Source organism: Budorcas taxicolor, chromosome 8, assembly GCF_023091745.1.
Source record: "Budorcas taxicolor isolate Tak-1 chromosome 8, Takin1.1, whole genome shotgun sequence".
Taxonomy (NCBI): Eukaryota; Metazoa; Chordata; class Mammalia; order Artiodactyla; family Bovidae; genus Budorcas; species Budorcas taxicolor.
The window spans coordinates 26,699,848-26,721,484 of NC_068917.1; the positions used below are offsets into that span (position 1 = coordinate 26,699,848).

The 21,637-nt window shown below is 39.2% G+C and overlaps 1 protein-coding gene across 1 annotated transcript in view; it reads right to left on the reverse strand.

Annotated features, from left to right (window-relative positions):
* The window catches only part of FOCAD (focadhesin), a 272,034-nt gene that overhangs the window by 65,279 nt on the left and 185,118 nt on the right, over positions 1–21,637 (reverse strand). The window contains exons 21-23 of the mRNA XM_052644701.1: positions 10,403–10,495; positions 3,687–3,775; positions 221–265 (exon numbers count right to left, since the gene is read on the reverse strand). Coding sequence (XP_052500661.1) covers positions 221–265; positions 3,687–3,775; positions 10,403–10,495 — 227 coding nt within the window. The remainder of the gene's footprint in view (positions 1–220; positions 266–3,686; positions 3,776–10,402; positions 10,496–21,637) is intronic.

Consider the following 21,637-nt stretch of genomic DNA (forward strand, 5'->3'; position numbering starts at 1 on the left):
TAAAAGTTATGTGGCTGTACTGCTTTCTCTGTATTTTCACAGAAAGACATGTAGTAAGAATTAACTGCATATGAGAAAGGACAATGACTGATTTTTTAAAAAAGAACTAAAAAGTCCTTTAAAATCCTTATGAAATGCCTGAAAAGGAGAAATTATTCATACTTGTAAGGGGAAAAAATGTTTATAGAAAATTTCTGGTAAGAGAATAAATGGATCTTACTTTGCAGCTGCTTTGGTGATTTCATCAGTCAACATGTCTCGAACCCTGCAATACAGTTGGAAAACAGGTATGAGATCTTACAGTCGAGCAAGAAAGGAATCTTTTTGCTTATTCATCAGTTAACAAGAACCTCTGGCAATGACTTAAAATTTAAAGATCTTAAAATTTCCATGTGGAATTTTAGTGTAAGGTGAAAGAACTTAATAAAGGGCTTCACCTCCAAGACAGTCTCATCAGCTTATTCCTTAGATTACTTAGTAGAAACAGGGAAGGAGGTGAATGTGACTCATGTATAGGCAGTGTCGTCATGGTATACACTCTTATGCTGAGTGGTGGGTATACAAGTGTCCTGTATATGACTCTTTGTTATGGACTGAATGTTTGTGTCTCCTGCTCCAAACTGACCAACTGAAATCTTAACTGAATGTATGGCATCTGGAGGTGGGACCTTTAGGAGGTCATAAGAGTGAGGCCCTCATGCATGGGATGAGTGTCCTTATAAGAAGACAGACCAGAGGGCTTGCTTTCTCTCTGCTCTCCACCAAGTGAAGCTACAAGGAGATGGCAGCCCATCAGCAAAGTTAGGAAGCAGGGCTTCACCAGCACCATGTGGGCTGTCACCTGGATCTAGGGCTTCCCAGCTCCTATAACTGTGGGAAATAAATTTCTGTTGTTTAAGCCATCTGGTTATGATATTTTTGTTACAGAAGCCTAAACAAGACATTCTCTCTTTTCTACACAGGAGCTCATCAAGACAACAATTTATTACTCCCAAATTATACATAATAGCATTGTCACTATGTATGTATATAAAATAAAATTTTAAATGTTGGCTACAATATACTTACTATAATTATAATATGTTTATATGAAACTAATATAATTTTATATGTCAATCATACCTCAATTTTTAAAAAAACATGGTTATACAGTTGAACTAAAAAAACTACATTTATGGATTTGAAAGGAAGGTACTGTTCAGTCGTGTCTGACTGTGTGTGACCCCATAGACGGCAGCCCACCAGGCTCCCCCATCCCTGGGATTCTCCAGGCAAGAACACTGGAGTGGGTTGCCATTTCCTTCTCCAATGCATGAAAGTGAAAAGTGAAAGGGAAGTCACTCAGTCGTGTACGACTCTTCGCGACCCCATAGACTGAAGCCCACCAGGCTCCTCTGTCCATAGGATTTTCCAGGCAAGAGTACTGGAGTGGGCTGCCATTGCCTTCACCAGGGGAAGGTATGTTCAATTCAAATATTCATAGGATTTTTTTTTTTATATAAGAGTCTTAAGATAAAGTGAAAATCATCGACAAATTTATATTATGAAGAAATATTTTCACTATACACTTTGAGTTTCATAAATTTAAAGTTTTTATAACTATATAAATGTTTTACAAATATAAATTATACTTGCATTTATAAGTAGTTGCATTTAAAATAAAATCTTAGCTATCCAGTACTCAGAATGAGTCATTCTTAAGAGCCAACTTCTTCAGATAGTTGCAAACTGATCCTTAAACTTGTACTTTATAAGACCACTTGACAATAAACTTCTCTAAAACATATTGTCCAATCTTGGCCCTCCTAAATGGAGTATAGTGCGTTCAGTGTATTCTTCTATTGGTCAACATGAAATATTTACACATGACGACCTGCCTGTACTTCTACATAGGGTGACAGCCTCCACTAGGTCCCTACCCCTCCCTACGCGCCCTTCTCTGCCGCATCACCAATTCTTCCTTCTCCACTTGCATTACTCCCCGCAGCTCATGAACACACTATGACACCTACCATCTTAGGGAAAGAAGCCCTCCAGCTATTGCCCCATTTCACTGCATCTCACACCGCAGAGCTCACTTAAAAGAACAGTTTATACTTAGGACTCAAGTTTACCTCCTTCCATTCTCTCTAGACCCTTCTATAATTTGGCTTTTGTCCCTACAAAACAGCTCCTTCTTGGTTAACAATGACTGTCAAGGGGCCAATCTAATGCTCAACTCTCAGTCTCAGAGCAGTATCTGACACAACTGATTGCTCTTCTCTTGAAACACTTTCTTCCTTAAGCGTTTAAGGTGGCTTTTCAGATTCCATTCTCTCTTGGTTTTCCTCCTACAGTGCAGATCACTAATGTTCCATCTGCTTTACTGGCTCCTCTTCACCTGCCCTATTTCTAAATGTTGAAGTGCCCCAGGGCTCAGTCCTCTGACCTTTTCTCTGTCTTTGCTCATTCCCCAGATGACCTCATCCAGCATCTTGATGTTAAATGCAGTCGGTATGCTGATGATTCCCAAATTTATATATCCAGCCCTGAACTCACCCCGAACTCTAGACTCATAGTCAACAACCTACTTGATACCTCCAAACTGTAGGTCTAATTAGGCATCTCAGGCTCAGCATGTCTCAAATCTAATTTCTACTCTAGATAGATCTGTTTTTCTGTAGTTTTCTTTATCTTAGTAAATGAGAATGCCATACTTTTACTTATTCACAGTCAAAATCTTAGAGTTATCCTTGACTTCCATTTCTCTCTCACATCCTTGATTCCATATGTCACCGTGTATATTTGGAATAGTATAGCTAACATACCACTCCCCAGATTATCATTTTCAGAAGATGAAATTAAAACCATGTGTAAAGGAAAATAGCAAATAGGAAGCAAAATCCAAATGCTTAATCTCTAATCTTAAATCCAATGTCATAATGTTTTAAACTGCATTGCTATTTTTAAAATGAATCTGGGAAACATAACTTAGAATAGAATTATTTAAACATGCGAGTACACACACACACATAAGCTTCTGCTTTTCTACATATGCCAATTGTTAGTAAATTAAAAACTGAAACCCAAGTAACCTTTGAACAGATTTTTATATTAAAGAAATCTGTGGCTACAGGCAAAGTTATTTATTAGATTCTGGGCACTTCACTTAGATTTAGGCTGCTGTAACATTAATCTGACAAGGTATTCATCCCAACCTATGTAACAACTTAAACTGCTTTTAATGTGCCAGCACTTACACATTTCTAGATAATATAGTGGGAATGCACTGGGGGATGTCTGCCAAAGAAATTAAAGTCTAAACATGGTAAAGTTGTTCCTAGTAATGAAGATGTGTTGAGGAGGGAAGAGCAAGGCAGGGGAAGGTATTCTTTGACTAAATGAGTGAGAAAAACACTCAACCTTTATTCAAAAGCATGTAAAATAATCAATTATAGGGAAAAAAGGGAAAAACAAACCATTTTCACACTGCTTAAGAAAACAATAAAAATATATAAAATCCATGAATAAAGCTCTCCTTCTTTTATCTGGGGAGAAGGTGGAAAATACATCCATCACATCTTTGGCCATTGCCCATTTAGGCTCATAGAGAGGTTAAATTCCAACATTTAAGTCTTTAAAGGTAGTCACCTTCTCCACAGTTCATTTCCCATAACAAATAATGAGCACAGAAAGCCATCCCCTACCAGAGCCAGGCTGTGTTTTTTTTGTACTGCACCTCTTCAGGTCCTTCTTTTCCATGTTTTAACTGCAATTCCAGTTCTCCTATCCTTCCCTGCAAAAAGCACAGCATCCATCAGCATGCAAACTCTATGGCCAAAATGATTTTAAAATTTCTTTGGAAAACACTTAGGTAACAGATGGATCCTTTCCCAAGTAGCCTTTAGGTGTTCCTGATAAGATAGCAGATTATGACAGAGGATGTGTAAGGAGAGAGAATTATATGACTGCTAGGGATTTCCACATTCACCAAATAAGTATAACCTGGAGCAGTTGTATATTTGGGAAATTTAGTGCAGAGCATTAAATGTTGGGGTATCTATTAAAAGCAGATTTGAAGTCCATAGGGCCCATTCAACAAATCCTCCATATAGTAATAATCTGACTGTGTCAGCAGTTGCTAATTGGAACCGACACAATACTGAGACTGGATTACCAGCATTCCAACAGAACGGTTAGAAAATGAGTAAAAAGTACATAATACTTAAGATTTAGGTAAGGTGTAACAAAAAGGATTATCAAACAGCTGCACACTACATTTCTATTTCTTGACTAAACTTACAGACATAATTCTCAACCAGTACCAGGCCAATATATATACATATACACACACACACATATATAGCTAATATCATCATCCTGTTAAAGGCAAAACCTTCAAATATTTTTCTGTTTTTTTCTATTTACACTCAGAATTATTTTGATCAGATGCTTTCCCCTTTCCTGCATCACCAGTTAAATTATTTAAATGTAGTTAAAATTCTGGTATATTGATACACCTTGAATCAAACAAGAACTTATTATTATGTATTACAGAGTAATACCAAACTGTTTGCAGAAGTGTTTTGTGTGGCTTTTGTTCCCACTAGCAGTAAACGACTTCTGGCTTTCTCACATCCTTGACAGCATTTGGGATTGTCAGGCTTTTAGATTCTTACCATTTTGGGGAGTGTGAAAATGAGACCCATTACAGTTTTAATTTTCATTTTACTATTTACTGAGATTAAGCATCTTTCCAAATGTTTAAAGACTATTCGGGTTTCTTATTCTGTTCATTTTTCTATTGGTTGATTTTTCTTGTAGATTTTAGAGTTCTAGGGTGTACTCTCGGAGAAGGCAATGGCACCCCACTCCAGTACTCTTGCCTGGAAAATCCCATGGATGGAGGAGCCTGGTAGGCTGCAGCCCATGGGGTCACTAAGAGTCAGACACAACTGAGCGACTTCACTTTCACTTTTCACTTTCATGCATTGGAGAAGGAAATGGCAACCCACTCCAGGGTTCTTGCCTGGAGAATCTCAGGAACGGGGAGCCTGGTGGGCTGCCGTCTATGGGGTCGCACAGAGTCGGACACGACTGAAGCAACTTAGCAGTAGCAGCAGCAGTAGCAGTAGGGTGTGCTCTACAGAAGAAAAACGTATCTCTCTATATATTCTAGAGAGGGAAGCAATACAGCTTTAGGTTAAGGATGTGGGTTCTGAAATCATGATGTCCTAACCTAATGGCATTTCTATTTGCGTGCTATGTAAATTTGGGCAAGTTACTTCACCTCTCCAAGCTTCAGCTTCCATTTGTAAAATATAGCAAACACCTGACTTATGGTATTACAGTATCACATTAAATAATGTGAAAAAGTGTCTATTTAGTATAGTGACTGGGAATAATTGCTACCATTATCAGGTCTGCTGTAAAAAACAAATCCCCCTTATTATCTTCTTATAAGCTATTCTCTCATGAATATATATGTATATAGAACCTTCTTGAAATAATTCATATTTTTAATCTGCATACTCTCAAAGAGTAAAAGGTTCCCCAAAATGTAATATCCCTGTATTTCTCTCATACACTCTCGTTACTGGCCTGTAAGCTCATTGACAAGGACAAGGACAATTTACCCAGCTACGGAGGCCCTGTATTTTCACAACCTCCAGCACATAGGGCTCACCAGTTCAGCACACTGAGATCTGGAGGGCATTCTGTTCACATCCTTCATAGTTTCTATTTACTTCAGTCAGTGTCCATCCCCACCTCTGTGTTTTCAATGATAGAATTCTGACCTTTTCATTCTCCCTCTGTCTCTTGGAGCAAGGTATCAGAGATGGTCAAACTGGCAAGATATTAATATTTAATATTGATTGTAGCCTTCTAGGAGGGTAGGCAAAACATAAAATCATGCCTATTGCCTGCCTCTGTTTATTATGCTTCTTAAATCATTCCTCTTTCCTCCTAAAATATGTACGTTCCATAATGCTTTCCATAAAAGATAAGAAATTAAAAGGTTAAAAATCGTTCAGAAAAAAAAAACACACACACACACACACAAAAAGGCCGGTATATGTGCAGCCTCTTGAGAAGGTCCACTTTTCTGATCTCTCCTGTAGCCATAAATCAGTACAACTCTATTGTGACTAAGTACATTTTTCATTTTTCCTTTCTCAGAGTTTTGGTTCTTCTCAGTCTTCTCTTCTGAAATGTCTCTAACTCCTTCCACCCAGTCAATGTTAGACTATTTATTCATACCCACTTTGCCATCCAATTCTTCACCTACTGATATGAGATCCAGTGGCACTTAACTCAGTCTCCTCTGCTTCTGGTTAACAGCTATGGTTAAGAAGAGGGGTGAGGTGGGGGGAACACTCATTGAGAGAGAAAAGGCTGAAATAATCACTTGAACTGAGATTTTTGGATGGCCTGTAGATTTCAATTATTAATTTATCCATTGATCTTCCTTAAAAAAAAATACCCTCAGCTGTGTAACTACAACTTGCTGATTACAGTGAGCAATTTTGCCTAATTCTAAACTTGCACACTGAAAACAACCTTTACAAATGGTCAAAGAGTAATTTACTAGTAGTCACAATTCCTGACTGGTTTTGACTTCAGATTATTGTGTGGCCAGCTGACCAATGCAGGAAACAAGTATCTTCAGTCAACCTATTTTTAACCCCTCTGTCCTGTCTGAGGTCATAGTCATAGTCCCTAAGGACCCTTTACACAAAGGTTGGAAACCTTAACCTCCTTAGCATCCCTCAAAAGGAGCCAGGTCAAGTCAACTGGACGGCACCTTACCAAAATGGACTCGAAACTGTCAGTCAACCTGTAGCTGCATTTTTCAACTTCATGGGAAGAAATTCAAATACCTCCCCATGTCAATCACTTTGATATGCTTATAATTCAAAATCCCATGTTCTTGTGGAAAATTAGATGAGGCTAGAAGCTGATGCCCAAGCGAAAGCCACTAGAAATGTTCAAATTGCAAACTTATTCACATTACAGTCAACCTCCAGGAAATAATGCAGAATGTACCTTTCAGAGTGTCTCCTAGGCTTATTGAATAAAACATGGCTCCTCTAAATGATGTTCCAGTCTACAAAACATGTCTAGCACCAGATGGAAGTAACTACGCCTCCTGTACCAAAGAGCTATCCTCCAGGACGGAAATTCTTGATATAGATGAGGAGTTTGGCAGTCGCTCTAATTCTAAGATCCTGTAAATTCTATTTAAGTGTGTGGGCTCATTAAAAAAAAACCAAAACAACCTGTTGAACAGTTAAAATGCATCAGCATATCAAATAATACTGATAGCCTATAGAGCACTGCTATACTTTTAAAATAATACTGAAAATATTTTTACAGCCCCTACTTTGAGTTTCAGCTCTTAATCACCAATTCTCATCGGAACTAGACTTCTTAGAAATCCAAAGGAAAGAGATTTTAATTGATAAATAAATACACATAAAGATACATATGTCACCGACAACAATAGAAAAGGCAGAATAGTTGACCTGTATTATTACAAAATACTCAGCTGGATTTTCATAAATTGATCTCAAAAATATTAAATCAATTTGCATTATTTGTAACAACTAATGATGGTGTTGGGCTGCCCAGGTGGCTCGGTGGTAGAGAATCAGCTTGCCAAAGCAGGAGACGCGAGTTTGATCTGTGAGTAGGGAAGATTCCCCTGCAGAAGGAAATGGCAACCACTCTAGTATTCTCGCTTGGGACATCCCATGGACAGAGGAGCTTGGCAGACGACAGTCCATAGAGTTGCAAAGAGTCAGAGGCACACAAGGATGGTGTTAGGGAAAAAGCATGACATGGTGGCAAAGACTGTGGCTCTGGAGTCAGACAAATCCAGGTTAAGTTCTAGCTCCCTCATTTACTGACTGTTGGGTTGCGTGCTGTTTGCTTTGCTTTCCTGCTAACCCTGCTTTCCCATCTATAATCCCATTCTACATGAGGTTAACAATACCTACTTCAAAGGGCTTCTGTAAAGATGAACTGAAATACTAAATGTTACATGTTGGTAGGCAGACACTAGTCATTTAATAAAGGTCTTATTATGAAAAGGAAACCATAGAGTATTTTTTAAAAATCAATTGCTTGTCATCTGCATGTTATATACCATGAGTGTATGCTTAGCTGCTCAGTTGTGTACAACCCTTTGCGACCCCATGGACTATAGCCTGCTAGGCTCCCCTGTCCGTGGGATTCTCCATGTAAGAATACTAGAGTGGGTTGCCATTCCCTTCTCCAGAGGATTTTCCCAACCCAGGGATCAAACCTTGGTCTCCTGCATTGCAGAAGATACTTTACTGCCTGAGCCACCAGGGATGCCCATGTTATACCACAATCCTGTCCTATTTGACCTTCCTTATGCTAAGAGCTAAATAAAATTCTCAGGACATTCTGCAGGAGAAGGAGTTACTCTTGCTGCTTCCAGGAGCCTGTATTGGAGTACATCCTCTATTAAAGCATCAAAGACTGAATATGTTGTAGCAAGGTTTTAAGATGCAAACATGAACGCTGAGATGCTGAGTCATTCCTCTGGCCCCACCTCCATCCTTTAGGACAGTGGTCCCCAACCTATTTGGCAGCAGGCACCAGTTTCATGGAAAACAATCTTTTCATGGACCAGAAGGTAGGAGGAAGGTGGTCTTGGGATGATTCAAGCACATTATATTTATTGTATACTTTATTTCTATTATTATTACATCAGCTCCACCTCAGATCATCAGGCATTAGATCCCAGAGGTTGGGGACAGCTGTTATATTTAACCACAACACCTTATTTCTTAAGACTTCATAAAAATCTTATTTGGAGCCATCAATTTCTTAAGTAATTTAGATTTTTTTTTTTTCTATCATCCTTAACAATGAATTTTAAGCTAGGAAAAAGAATTAAGTTTTTTTTTTTCATATTGTTAATTGTTTATATATTCCCAAACTGGTTAAAATTATTTCTAATTTTTGAAATTCATAAACTATAACTTACAATATTATTGTAATAAAAGAAGTCAAATTAAGCATAATTCATTTATTTAGTGAGTACCTACTATGTTTTAGACATGTCAGGTTCTGGAGAGACAACAGATAGGAAAACAGCTTCTGACTGTAAGGAAGAGAGATAACTGGAGGGAGACCCTGGACACATAACTCAGGTGATGAGGGCTTCTAAAGGGAAGCATGGGTTCTAAGGAAGCATATGCGAGGGGCAGACAACCCTGGTGGGAGAGGGGAGGCACACAGATAAAACTATAAAGAACAAGTAGAAATTTGCCATTCCAACATGTGCCCCTTAAACCACCATGACTAACTATACATACAAAGTGAAACTTATTCCTGCAATTTGACAAAAAGGAAAAAGCTGCAAAAGAGCCTTGAATAGGCAAAGGGAAGTGGCAGTGCCTGCAATGGAAGAACAGTGTAGGTAAAAGTCAAACGGTTAGGGTATACTTTCCTGGTAGTCCAGTGGCTAAGACCCTACATTCCCAATGCAGGGGGCCTAGGTTCGATCCCTGGTTGGGGAACTAAAAAATTAAGAGGTTAGGGAAGACATGCTGTGTTTAGGAAAAGAAAGAAATTGAGCAAGTTTGAAAATGCAGGGGGAGGGTTAAGACATAAAGCTGGAGACGTAAGCAAGTCTAGATGGAGAGGGGGCAGGTACAAGATGATGAACTCAGTCTGGGATGTACTCAAGTTGAGGTGCTGTGGGCCAGCCACGGGGGACATCAGGCACAATAACAGACATTCGCCAAGCAGCAGGGCACAGGAGAGAAGCATTCAGGAGGGAGCTCTGGAAGGAACACACATTTGGGGGGGGGGGGGGGGGGCGGTCATCACATTTAAAATTTCAGTGCAGTTATATATGTATGCTTCACATTCTTTTATGAGCAAAAATAACCATTGCATTTTTTATTGGAGTAGAATCACTTTAAAAGGTGTTCGTTTCTGCTGTACAATGAAGAGAATCAGCTTTATGTATCTATGTTTCCCACCCCTCTTGAGCCTCCCTCTAAGCTACCGTCATCCCACTTCTCTTGGTCATCACAAAGCACCCAGCTGAGTTCCCTGTGCAATAAAACAGCTTTCCACTAGCCACATGGCACACTTGGTAGGGTGTCTATGTCAAACCTAGTCCCGCAATTTGTCCCAGCCTCCCGTTCCCTGCCTGAATCCACATTCTTTAGTCTGCGTCTCTATTCCTGCCCTGCAAATAGGTTCATCTGTACCATTTCTCTAGATGCCACATATTTGCATTACTATAAGTCAGAAAGAAGCAAATGGCTGCATTTTTGATAATGCTATTTTCCTAAGTGCTTTTACATTAAATACATATTTGCAGTAAACCTTAAAAAAGAGACAGGCCTTAAAGCAAGCCATCCCATGATCTCATTACCTGTAAAATGGCATGATAAGCACGAGTCATATACGCGAGCCAGGCCTGGGGGAGAAAAATTGCCCGGTGCCACTCGGAAAGCTGGATATGAACCTGTGGGGAAAATGTACCAGAAGTCAGGCTGCACAATATTAAAACAGAACAAAATGAAAACTGTATCAGGAACTCTTTCCTTCCCTTCATTTCAATGGTTTAGATTCTAAAACAAACCAAATCCGTCTAGGATCATAACCGCAAATAAGATCTTTTGGAGATTTTCAAAGGAGAGGAGTTTAGAGTCCTGCAAAGACAAAATAAAATAAGCCTGGAATTTTCTAAATTAAAGCATATAAAATCCTACATTGACCACAAGTTAAGATGCATGTGTAATACAAATATGTCTTTGAAAATTAGGGAGAAACTCTAGAAAGCCTCTTGTCAATGTCAGGAAACTAGGTTTTGTCTAACAAATCCCCCTAGTAATTTTAAATAAAAATAAATATTGCTCACATCCTGGACTTCCAATATGACAGTTTATGAAGTAATAAACTTAAATTGCCAACAGAAATATCATGTTGTGTAGAAACCGTAGCGGTAAGGGCATGCAAATGAGTCCCGCACACAGCAATTGTGCACACCGCTAGATAAATGCCCTTTAATCAGTGTGGGTAAACAAGAGAAAAATGATATATGCCAACACTGAAATCCTGTTTCTGAAGACAGGCCCAGACAAAACATCTGGTTTTCATAATCATTTCTGTTTCTACCTATGAGTATATGGCTATCTTGCAACGAATCTTGCCAAGGTCTGCTTCTGTTAAAGAAAGATCACTCAAGAAAAAAACAGTCACCGTGCATCACATTTCATGTTTCCTGTAACTCATCTCATCTAAACTCAAACAACGGAAGCTTCAGTCTGTGTCTCACAGACAAACAACAACAACAAACACACAAAAAGGACAAATGCCTATATGATTGCCCCAGGATCATGATCACTACAGTGTTTACGGAGATTTTTACTATATGACAGGAATTAATTTTCTCAAGTGCTTTGTGATAGGGAAGAGAACAGCCTCTCCGAACCGGGTTGGTTTCCATGGCTCCTGGCATTTTCTTTCATCCCTGTCTCAGTGTGGGCCTACAACAAGCAAGGGACTCTGGAAGGATATGAGGATTATAAATCGATCAGTGACTGCAGACGGTTCAGAAATGGGCAGAGGGAGTCACAAATGGCCATAAATAGATTATGAAGCGTCTGTGGGAACAAAGACATCAGTTCTGTCTGAAATCTACACCCCTCATCCCATTGCTTCTTTTTTAAAAATCAGTTCCTCAAACAGTATGAAAGAGATATCCAGATCATGAAATAAACTTAAAAAAATTATAAAGACAGGTTTCTTGCTTTTCTGGTTAAGTACTCATTCTGTCAAGTAGAGTAGGGGGAGCCTTGTCAACATATTAACAAAACTCCTCGAAGGAATGAACCCACCAATTCCTGCTTCCTCTCTCATTGTTCAGGAGGCTGTGGAGGCACTAATCAGCCCTTGACCTTGCTCTCTGTTTCCAAAATGTGGGGACTTTCCTTTAACTTTTTTCCTATCAATTGTTTTCTTTCCATAAAATAGATGAACAATCTTTGAGTTCTATTTTGAGATCTGGATTACACAGAAAGAAAACCAGCACCACAACTAAAACTTTTACCTCTTACTTCAGAACTTCAAAATATCTTAAAATTTTGCTGCCAAATAATCCACGGACATCATTGCACAACTAAGAATATCCATGTGCTGTGTGCTAAGTCACTCAGTCACGTCTGACTCTTTGTGACCCTATGGACCATAAACTGACAGGCTCCTTTGTCCATGGGATTCTCCAGGCAAGAACAATGGAGTGGGTTGCCGTGCCCTCCTCCAGGGGATCTTCTTGACCAGGGATCGAACCCAGCTCTCTTACACCACCTGGGAAGCTCAAGTCTCGGCAAATTGGCAAAGAGAGCACTGAATGTTTTTGGAAAGACAACGATCTCAATTGCTTCTTAAACTTGAGTTAAGAAAAGAAAGTAGTATGAAAAAAATGTAAAGGTAAATAAGCAAATCAAATGTCAAGCTTCTAAGAACAAAGACGCTCAAGCCAGGAAACCTATTTAAAAGGTGGTTATAAACTGAAGGTTAAAGCTACTCCTCCTGCTGCTACTCAGACCACATCTGAGGGTGGGTGCAGGGAGGCAGTCAGGCTTGAGCCTAGACACCAGCCTGAACTCCCCCAGGTTTCCTGAGATTATACCTAGTCTTTGTGTTCTGTGGAGTTAGCTGGGGCCAATCTCCTGTAAAATGCACTTTCTCACTTTTTCCCTTACAGAAGAGAGACTTAGGGGAGCGGCTTGCACAGCAATGCCCTTACTCTCCAGCTGTGCTACAGACACAGGGACTTCCTTGACCATTTTTAACATAAACATATTTTAGGATCCCGTTCCAATTCAATACATAACCCTCCCACATAGGTTAATGTTTCTAGGCTGACAAATATAATTAGCATTTTTAAAGTATGAAAATCATGTATCATTTGCTATACTTGTGAGAAGCCTTTGAAGGAAAGCCAATCAACAAACAAGTTCCAAATCATGATGTTTCAACCCTGTTATTCAACAGATGATAAAGCGAGGTTCTCAAGCACTGTGCACTCAGTTTTAATTAACATGTGCAATATACTTTTTCTGAGACTAACTCTGGATACCTATGCAATGACAGGTGTCTGATAGACTGCTGAGGTGAGCAGGTTCTATGATTTAGAAAAGAGTAAGAGTTTCTGTACTAAGTATAATGAAACATTACTGCATGTGCCTAAAAGAAGAGACCACTTTATGGAAATATGCAAATAGAAGAAAGGGGGGAAAGAAGGATAATAAGGCCAGAGTGGGGACAGAAGCAGATTACAGGACCAATAGGGTGATCAGTGTATCTCATTCAGAAGCTGAAGCCTGAGTGAAAACTTGAAGATGAAGATGTAAAAACAAAGGAAAGTGCTAGTGGGAATGGAAAATGGCTCAGCTGCTATGGAAAACAGTTTGGTGGTTCCTCAAAAAGTTAAACATAGAATTATGACCCAGCAATTCCACTCCTGGGCTTGAATCTGCCTGCAAACGCAGGAGACTCAAGAGACATGGGTTCAATCCCTGGGTTGGGAAGATCCCCTGAAGAAGGAAACGGCAACCCACTTCAGTATTCTTACCTGGAAAACTTCACGGACAGAAGAGCCTGGTGGGCTACAGTCCACAGGGTTACAAAGAGTCAGACACGGCTGAGCATGCACACACAGAGACACGGCTGAGCATGCACACACACAGACACACACACAGTTCTACTCCTAGGTATATACTGAAAAGAACTGAAAATACCTATTCAAACAAATACTGTAATACATGCTCAAGCAGCACTTTCACAATAGGTGAAAGGTGGAAATAACCCATAAATGAATTTGTTCACGAAAGAATAAATGGATGAACAAAAAAATGATATATCCACAATGGAATATTATTCGGCCATAAAAAGGAACGCAGGCTACAACATGGAAGTACCTTGAAAACATGATGTGAAAGTGAAAGAAGCCAGACACAAAAGGTCACATGTTATACGATTCCATTTATGTGAGATGTCCAGAACAGGGAAATCCATACAGATAGAAAGCAACTTAGTGGTTGCCAGGGATGGGGAGATGAAGAAGTGGGAGGGAACATTTAGTGTATACATGGTCTCATTTGAGGGTGATGAAAAGGTTAGCCCTGATGGTTACTCACTGAAAAGGTACTAAATACCACTGATGTACACACTTTAAGCCTTAAAATGGTTAGTTTGATGTTACCTGTCTTTTAATTCAATCAAAAAACAAAAGATAAGGCAAAGGTCCCTAAAGTGGCTGCATGGCTCACTGTTTTAGGAACAGAGGGGAGGCCGGTATAATGAGCACAGACAGAGAAGCAAAGAGGAGTGGAAAGAGAGAGGGCTGGTGAGTCAACAGGAGAAAGGATGGCCTTCTAGGCCAGTTCTCAGGACTTGCCTTTACTCTCACTAAAGGAGGAGTCATTATAAGGCTTTGAGACAAATAATATGATCTAATCTACACTGGAAAAGGATCTTATGGACTGTTCTGCTGAGAAGAGACTATAGTGGGCAAAGGTCAAAGCAGAGAAATCTGCTCAGAGGCACCTGCGAAACTACAGGTGAGAGACATTGGTGGCTCAGAGTGGTATCATTTAGACTGTAGAATAATCGTTTTCAAGTATTTAGCTATGTGATTTTTCCACCTCACCCCAAATGTTAAGTAAAATGCCAATATTTAAAGCGCAAATCAGAGAGGCAGAATTTGTCTAGAGGAAGTAAGGAGGCAGGTTGCGGCTGGGTGCTCAGCCCTCACGATCATCTCGGTCTGCTTTGCGGTAGGCCCTCGTGAGTCTCATGCACGCATGCTCAGTCGTGTCTGACTCCTTACGACCCCATGGACTGTACAGCCCACCTGGCTCCTCTGTCCACGGGATTCTCCAAGGCAAGGATACTGAAGGGGGTTGCCATTCCCTTCTCCAGAGGATCTGCCCAACCCAGCGACAGAACCTGCATCTCTTAGCCTGTGGTGGTCCTTGGAATTCTTTAAAATGCAGTTTTAACTAGAGGCACATAAGAGAGATCAGTGGTTGTCAGGAGATGGGGGAGCACGGGAGGGGCTGATTGCAAAGGGGCATGGGGCGATTTTAGGGTACTGGAACTGTCCTTATCCTGACTGTGGTACTGATTAGATGAATGTGTTCACTTCTCAAAATTCATAGAACTATACACTAAAATGGGAGAAACCTACCACATGTATATAACTCAATAAAATAAAATTTAAAATACATAGTTTGAAAATGACCACTTTTAGAACATGTACTTCTCAAACATTCACCTCCCACTACCTAATACCCTCTGTACACTTCTTTGCATCATCATTCAAAAGCCACTCTCCCTCTTATCATTCCTCTATCAACATTACCCCATCAATATTGCAGTCACCCAGATTTGAAATTTCTGATTTATCCTGGACTTCTCCCTTGCCTCCAACTCAATTGTCAACTCTACCTCTGAAATGTTCACTACGTTTGTCCCTACTTTCTTCCTCACTGAGTTAGTCTTAATTCCTGTCTTAATTATTGAGGCCACCTAGCTCATCTCTTAACAGTCTAAAATCTTCCTTCTAATACATCCTGAACGATGTTGCTACTATTACATTAACTCAGAATTTTTCAAAAAACCGTTGATGGTTCATTAAAGAATAAAGTCCCAAATTCTTCTATGCTATGTCCAAAGTATTTTAGAATTAAAAGTACACCATTTACTTTAAGAAATAATTTGTTGTTATGTGAGAACTCTATTGGCTAAGATCCTCGACCAGTTTCCCCACTTACTTTCTGCTCCTCTCTTTCATTTAACCTGTATTCTGGTTCACTTGGGTTATAAACCAATCTCCAAGCCTGTCCGATACTCTTCAAGACCTTCGCATTCACTGACTGCTTCCACGGCTTTGAATGTCCTGTGTCCCTCTCACCTGTACTTACTGAAATATTTCTCCCATCCCTACACTTCCAGTACACTATACTACACCTCTCTTGTTATACTCAACAGATTGCATTTTTTTGTGATTGGATGCTAATCATACCAACCTAAGAGCAGAGATCATATTCTATTCACCCTGGAATCCCTCTCACGGACACTGAACCCACAACAGTGTCTCACACATAAATGTTCCCTTAAAGACCTGCTGAGCTTAACCACATTAAATGTACAGTATTCGCTTTAAGGCAAAATCTTGTCATGTGAAAACTACACTATCATAAACAAGTAATCACAGAGAGTTATGATGTGTGAAAACACAATGTTAGAAAACCATTTTAATAGACACAGCCAAACTCTAATACAAGTTGCTGAGGATATGATTATTTGAAATTTTACAAAACATGTTCAAAATGTTCTGGCTGGGAAATGTTTCATTCCAGATTAAAAACACATTGAGTGACAAAGCGAAATTTAGAGTATTATAAACTTTACAGTTCGAAATTTCCTAACTAAACATTTTAATTAGTATCACACAAGTTCTAATGCCATATACCTGAAATGCTAGCTTGACAGAAAATATCCTGCTTAGAAACACAATTCACAAACATAGAGCAAATGTCAAAAGACAGAATGAAAAAGGAGATCTAGTTTCCTCACGGACACATGTTTTTCTTGAAGGAACTATGTGTGTGTGCTTAGTTGCATCTGACTCTATTTTACCCCCAGACTCTAGCCCGCCAGGATCCTCTGTCTGTGGGGTTCTCCAGGCAAGAATACTGGAGTGGGTTGCCATTTTCTCCTCCAGGGGGTCTTCCTGACCCAGGGACTGAACCTGGGTCTCCTGAATTGCAGGCAAATTCTTTACTGTCTGAGCCACCAGGGAAGCCGTGGCAGGAACTACATGACCACTTCATTTGATAATTTACAGTTCAGAATACATTGCCCAGAAGTTTGGTAATGTTCTCTGCCTCTTGAGTGATCTTAACAAATACTATTAGTCATTTATAAGAAAATACTCATTTCAACAACCCTTCATTAAATAACTTACATCATATAAAGTCAAGCTTTGGTGAGGCTGACTATGAAACTGGAATGGGACAAGATAGAACAGCACGTAAAACTGACAGGTCAAGTGTTTGCCATGGATTTTAAAACCTCAGTCTCACAAAGTAAGGCGTTTTCATGTTTCCCAGATGTATATCTTATTATCAAAAGAATAAAAGCATCTAACCTCAGTTGCTACCCAGACACACCAACACTGAGTCACTACATTTGGTCTGTGACATATGTACACTCCTCCCACATTCCCAGAAGAAAAACCATTTGTACTTAGTGTTAGAGACCCCCAAGGCCGCTCAATGCCCCACTGTATATAAATAAGAAAGCACAGGCTTCAGTTGTCTGTCAATAGTAATCTTGTTTGCACAGAATAATTTTTTGTTATTCCCGTCCCCTGACAAATACTGATTGGAAGACAAGAAGGGATGGCTTGTGACGGACACATTTTTAAAGGAGAATGACACTCGTCACTTTGTAGGTGCTTTCTGGACATTTTAAACTCTCTCCTCCCTCCCTCCCACTTTCTCTCTCTACCTCAGTCTCTCTTCTCTCCCCCCACTCCCCTTTCCCATTAGGATAACATTAGCTTGAAAGCTGACAATTCAATCACATCTCAAGCAACCATTTACTCTGTTATTTAATAGGAAGGGGGAAAACCCTGTTACCATAACAACTCACATCGCACAGTAATTACAGAGTCTCTAAAATATAGCAAACCATACTTTTCACAGTGTTTTCTAAGGGGAATATGTAACAAGCACAGATACCACTTCTCCCAATTATTATTCAAAATTTTCATCTAATTGTTTCTTATTGCATGAATGCTAACATGCTCCATGCTTTTCACAAGAAATACATTTTTAAATAAAGAAGGCACTGAAAGAAAAGGGGAAATGATGGGTTATAGCCCATGTACTTTTGGGTATCTAGGGAAAAATGTAAAGAAGGCAGAAGAAAAAAAATAACTTATAGGCAAAATAAACAAGTGATGATCAATTTCAAAAGAAAGAAAGAAGAAAAATATCTCATTCAGAGTAGTGCTGGCAATAAGCCCAATAAAGGTTTCGCTGAAAAAAGAGCTCATTACCTAGTGCTAAGGCAGAAATATGGTTGGGTAGCAGCAGCAGGATCAGGAAAATTTGCATGTGCCTGAAGATGTAGGAAATAATGAAGCAAGGCTGCCATTCTCATCCAGGGACAAATCAGTATCATCCAATTTAGGGGAGAGTGTCATATCAGAGTTAGAAATGCCAAAGGATGACAAGACAGGCAGCAACTTCCAGGGAAAGAGACATGTCATTCACCTTCAGCTTCCTCATCAAATGGAGCCAAGTCAGTCTCAGGATGAGAAAAGTAGTCATAAATCAGGGCGGAGGAGGAGCTTGAAGAAGCACTGGTAGGTCTGAAATGACCCCTGCTGGTCCCCTTCTCAAAGGAGCAAAGAGAGCGAGGGCACTTCAGTTTCAGAGAAATCTAAACTATCCCTGGTAGGTCAGGTCAAACCCAATTCAGACTTAGGTATGTGAGTCTTCTCAAAGTATAACATGGGAGAGTTTCAATTTAAAACAAAAACAGTTTTTAGAAAGAAGGGTGTTAAAGAAGAATTCATCACAGATTAAACAGCTAGGTCTCTAAGACACTGAATATACTTGATTTAACTAATGTCGTTATTGAGAAATATTGACAATTACATGCAGCAAAATACACTTTAAAAATTAAGAGCAGAGCATTTCAATATTCATTTACCCATTCATTCACTCACTCACTCATCTATAGTTGTATGCATTAGGGCTACAGAATATCCTATAGGTATATGTAACCTTTGGCAGAGAGGGGAGGCTAAACCATGTAAATGAATAACAACACAGTTTATAATAGCTTGTTCAAATGACAATAATGTCATTTCCTAGTAAGATCTCAATAATTATTAGATTCACCATCAATTTAACTGCAACATTTCTGGAAAAAGGAAATGATCCCACTAAATGCACATGTAAAATATAAGACACACCCAAGTTTTCAAAGGATTAAAATCATTTATAAAAGCTTCTGCACAACAAAGGAAAATATCAGCAAGGTGAAAAGACAGCCTTCTGAATGGGAGAAAATAATAGCAAACGAAGCAACTGACAAACAACTAATCTCAAAAATATACAAGCAACTTATGCAGCTCAATTCCAGAAAAATAAACGACCCAATCAAAAAATGGGCCAAAGAACTAAATAGACATTTCTCCAAAGAAGACATACGGATGGCTAACAAACACGTGAAAAGATGCTCAACATCACTCATTATCAGAGAAATGCAAATCAAAACCACAATGAGGTACCACTTCACACCAGTCAGAATGGCTGCGATCCAAAAATCTGCAAGCAATAAATGCTGGAGAGGGTGTGGAGAAAAGGGAACCCTCCTACACTGTTGGTGGGAATGCAAACTAGTACAGCCACTATGGAGAACAGTGTGGAGATTCCTTAAAAAATTGCAAATAGAACTCCCTTATGACCCAGCAATCCCACTGCTGGGCATACACACCGAGGAAACCAGAATTGAAAGAGACACATGTACCCCAATGTTCATCGCAGCACTGTTTATAATAGCCAGGACATGGAAACAACCTAGATGTCCATCAGCAGATGAATGGATAAGAAAGCTGTGGTACATATACACAATGGAGTATTACTCAGCCATTAAAAAGGATTCATTTGAATCAGTTCTGATGAGATGGATGAAACTGGAGCCGATTATACAGAGTGAAGTAAGCCAGAAAGAAAAACACCAATACAGTATACTAACACATATATATGGAATTTAGAAAGATGGCAATGACGACCCTGTATGCAAGACAGGAAAAAAGACGCAGCTGTCTATAACGGACTTTTGGACTCAGAGGGAGAGGGAGAGGGTGGGATGATATGGGAGAATGGCATTCTATCATGTATACTATCATGTAAGAATTGAATCGCTAGTCTATGTCTGACGCAGGATACAGCATGCTTGGGGCTGGTGCATGGGGATGACCCACAGAGATGTTATGGGGAGGGAGGTGGGAGGGGGGTTCATGTTTGGGAACACATGTAAGAATTAAAGATTTTAAAATTAAAAAAAAAAAATAAAGTGTCTACTATGTGCCAGGATTACCAAGCACTGGAACTACATATGGCCAAAACAAATTCCCTGATTTTATGAAGTGCACACTTTTAAAAAGGAGAGATACATACTAATTGTCATGTATGCTGTGCCACCGAAATTCCCTCTTCAGGATTAGTAGGGATGGATGGATAGATAGTGTAAATAGTCTCATATATTATGTACCTTGAATTCATAGTTACAAACTTTCCTAAAGCAAACTCCAAGCCCAGACTTTTCACTAGACAATTCTACCACTTAAGGAAAAAATTACTAGGAGAGCATTGTCCTGATAACATATCAGGCAAAGATATTACAATGAAACCACAAAACCGTATCTCTCATAGGTGCCGTGGTGCAAAAATCCTTAACAGTGTGTGTGTGCTAAGTTGCTTCAGCTGGGTTTGACTCTGTGTAATCCTATCGACTATATAGCCCACCAGGCTCCTCTGTCCATGGGATTCTCCAGGCAAGATTACTGGAGTGGGTGGCAGTGTCCTCCTCCATGGGATCTTCCCAACCCAGGGATGGAACTCACATCTCTTATATGTCTTATGTATTGGCAGGATGCATACCACTAGGATCACCTGGGAAGCCCCCTAACAAAGTATTACTAGCAAATCAAATTCAGCAATAAATAGGATACTATATTACAATCAAGTGGAGTTTATCCTAGGAATGCAGATTTGGTTCACATTAGAAAAATTAATCAAAATAATTCATCCTACTAACAAATGAAAAAAGTATATAATCATTTCAACAAATGTAGAAAAAACCCATTTGACAAAATTCAACATCTATTTGTGATTGAAAAAAAAAAACTTACCAATTTAGGAATAAAGGAAACTTAATCAACCTAATACAGACTATCCGTAAAATCTCTATACTAACAGTAAATATAACATCATATGTAATGTAAGCATCCTGAATGCTTTCCCCCAAGACTATTTTGTTAACAAAATAAGAATGTCTGCTCTCACCACTTCTATTCAACCATACCAAAGGGCCCTAGACAGTGCAATTAGGCAAGAAAAAGAAATCAAAGGCATACAGATTGGAAAGAAAAACACTAAGACAATCTATTCACAGACAACATTGCAACAAAAATCAAAAAGAATCTACAAAAAATCTACAAGAACATATAAGTAGGTAGAGTAAGGCCGTAAAAAAGTATCAATTATATGTTTATATTTTAGCAATGAACAGTTGGAAGTAAAGACAAACCAAAAACCATTCTAATTGCCCTAGCATAAAAATACTTAGGGATGTTCAGTACTTATTAAATTTAGCAAAATAGGTGCAAGATTTGTAGTAAGAAAACCACAAAACACTGACCTAAAATAATGGAGTAATATACCTTGCATACTGGTTGAAAAACTCAATATTATTAAGATATCAGTTCTCTCCCAGACTGATATACAAATTCAATGCATTTGTAACTAAAATTACAGCAGGTTTTAAAAATAGTTTCTCAAAGCTGATTTAAAAT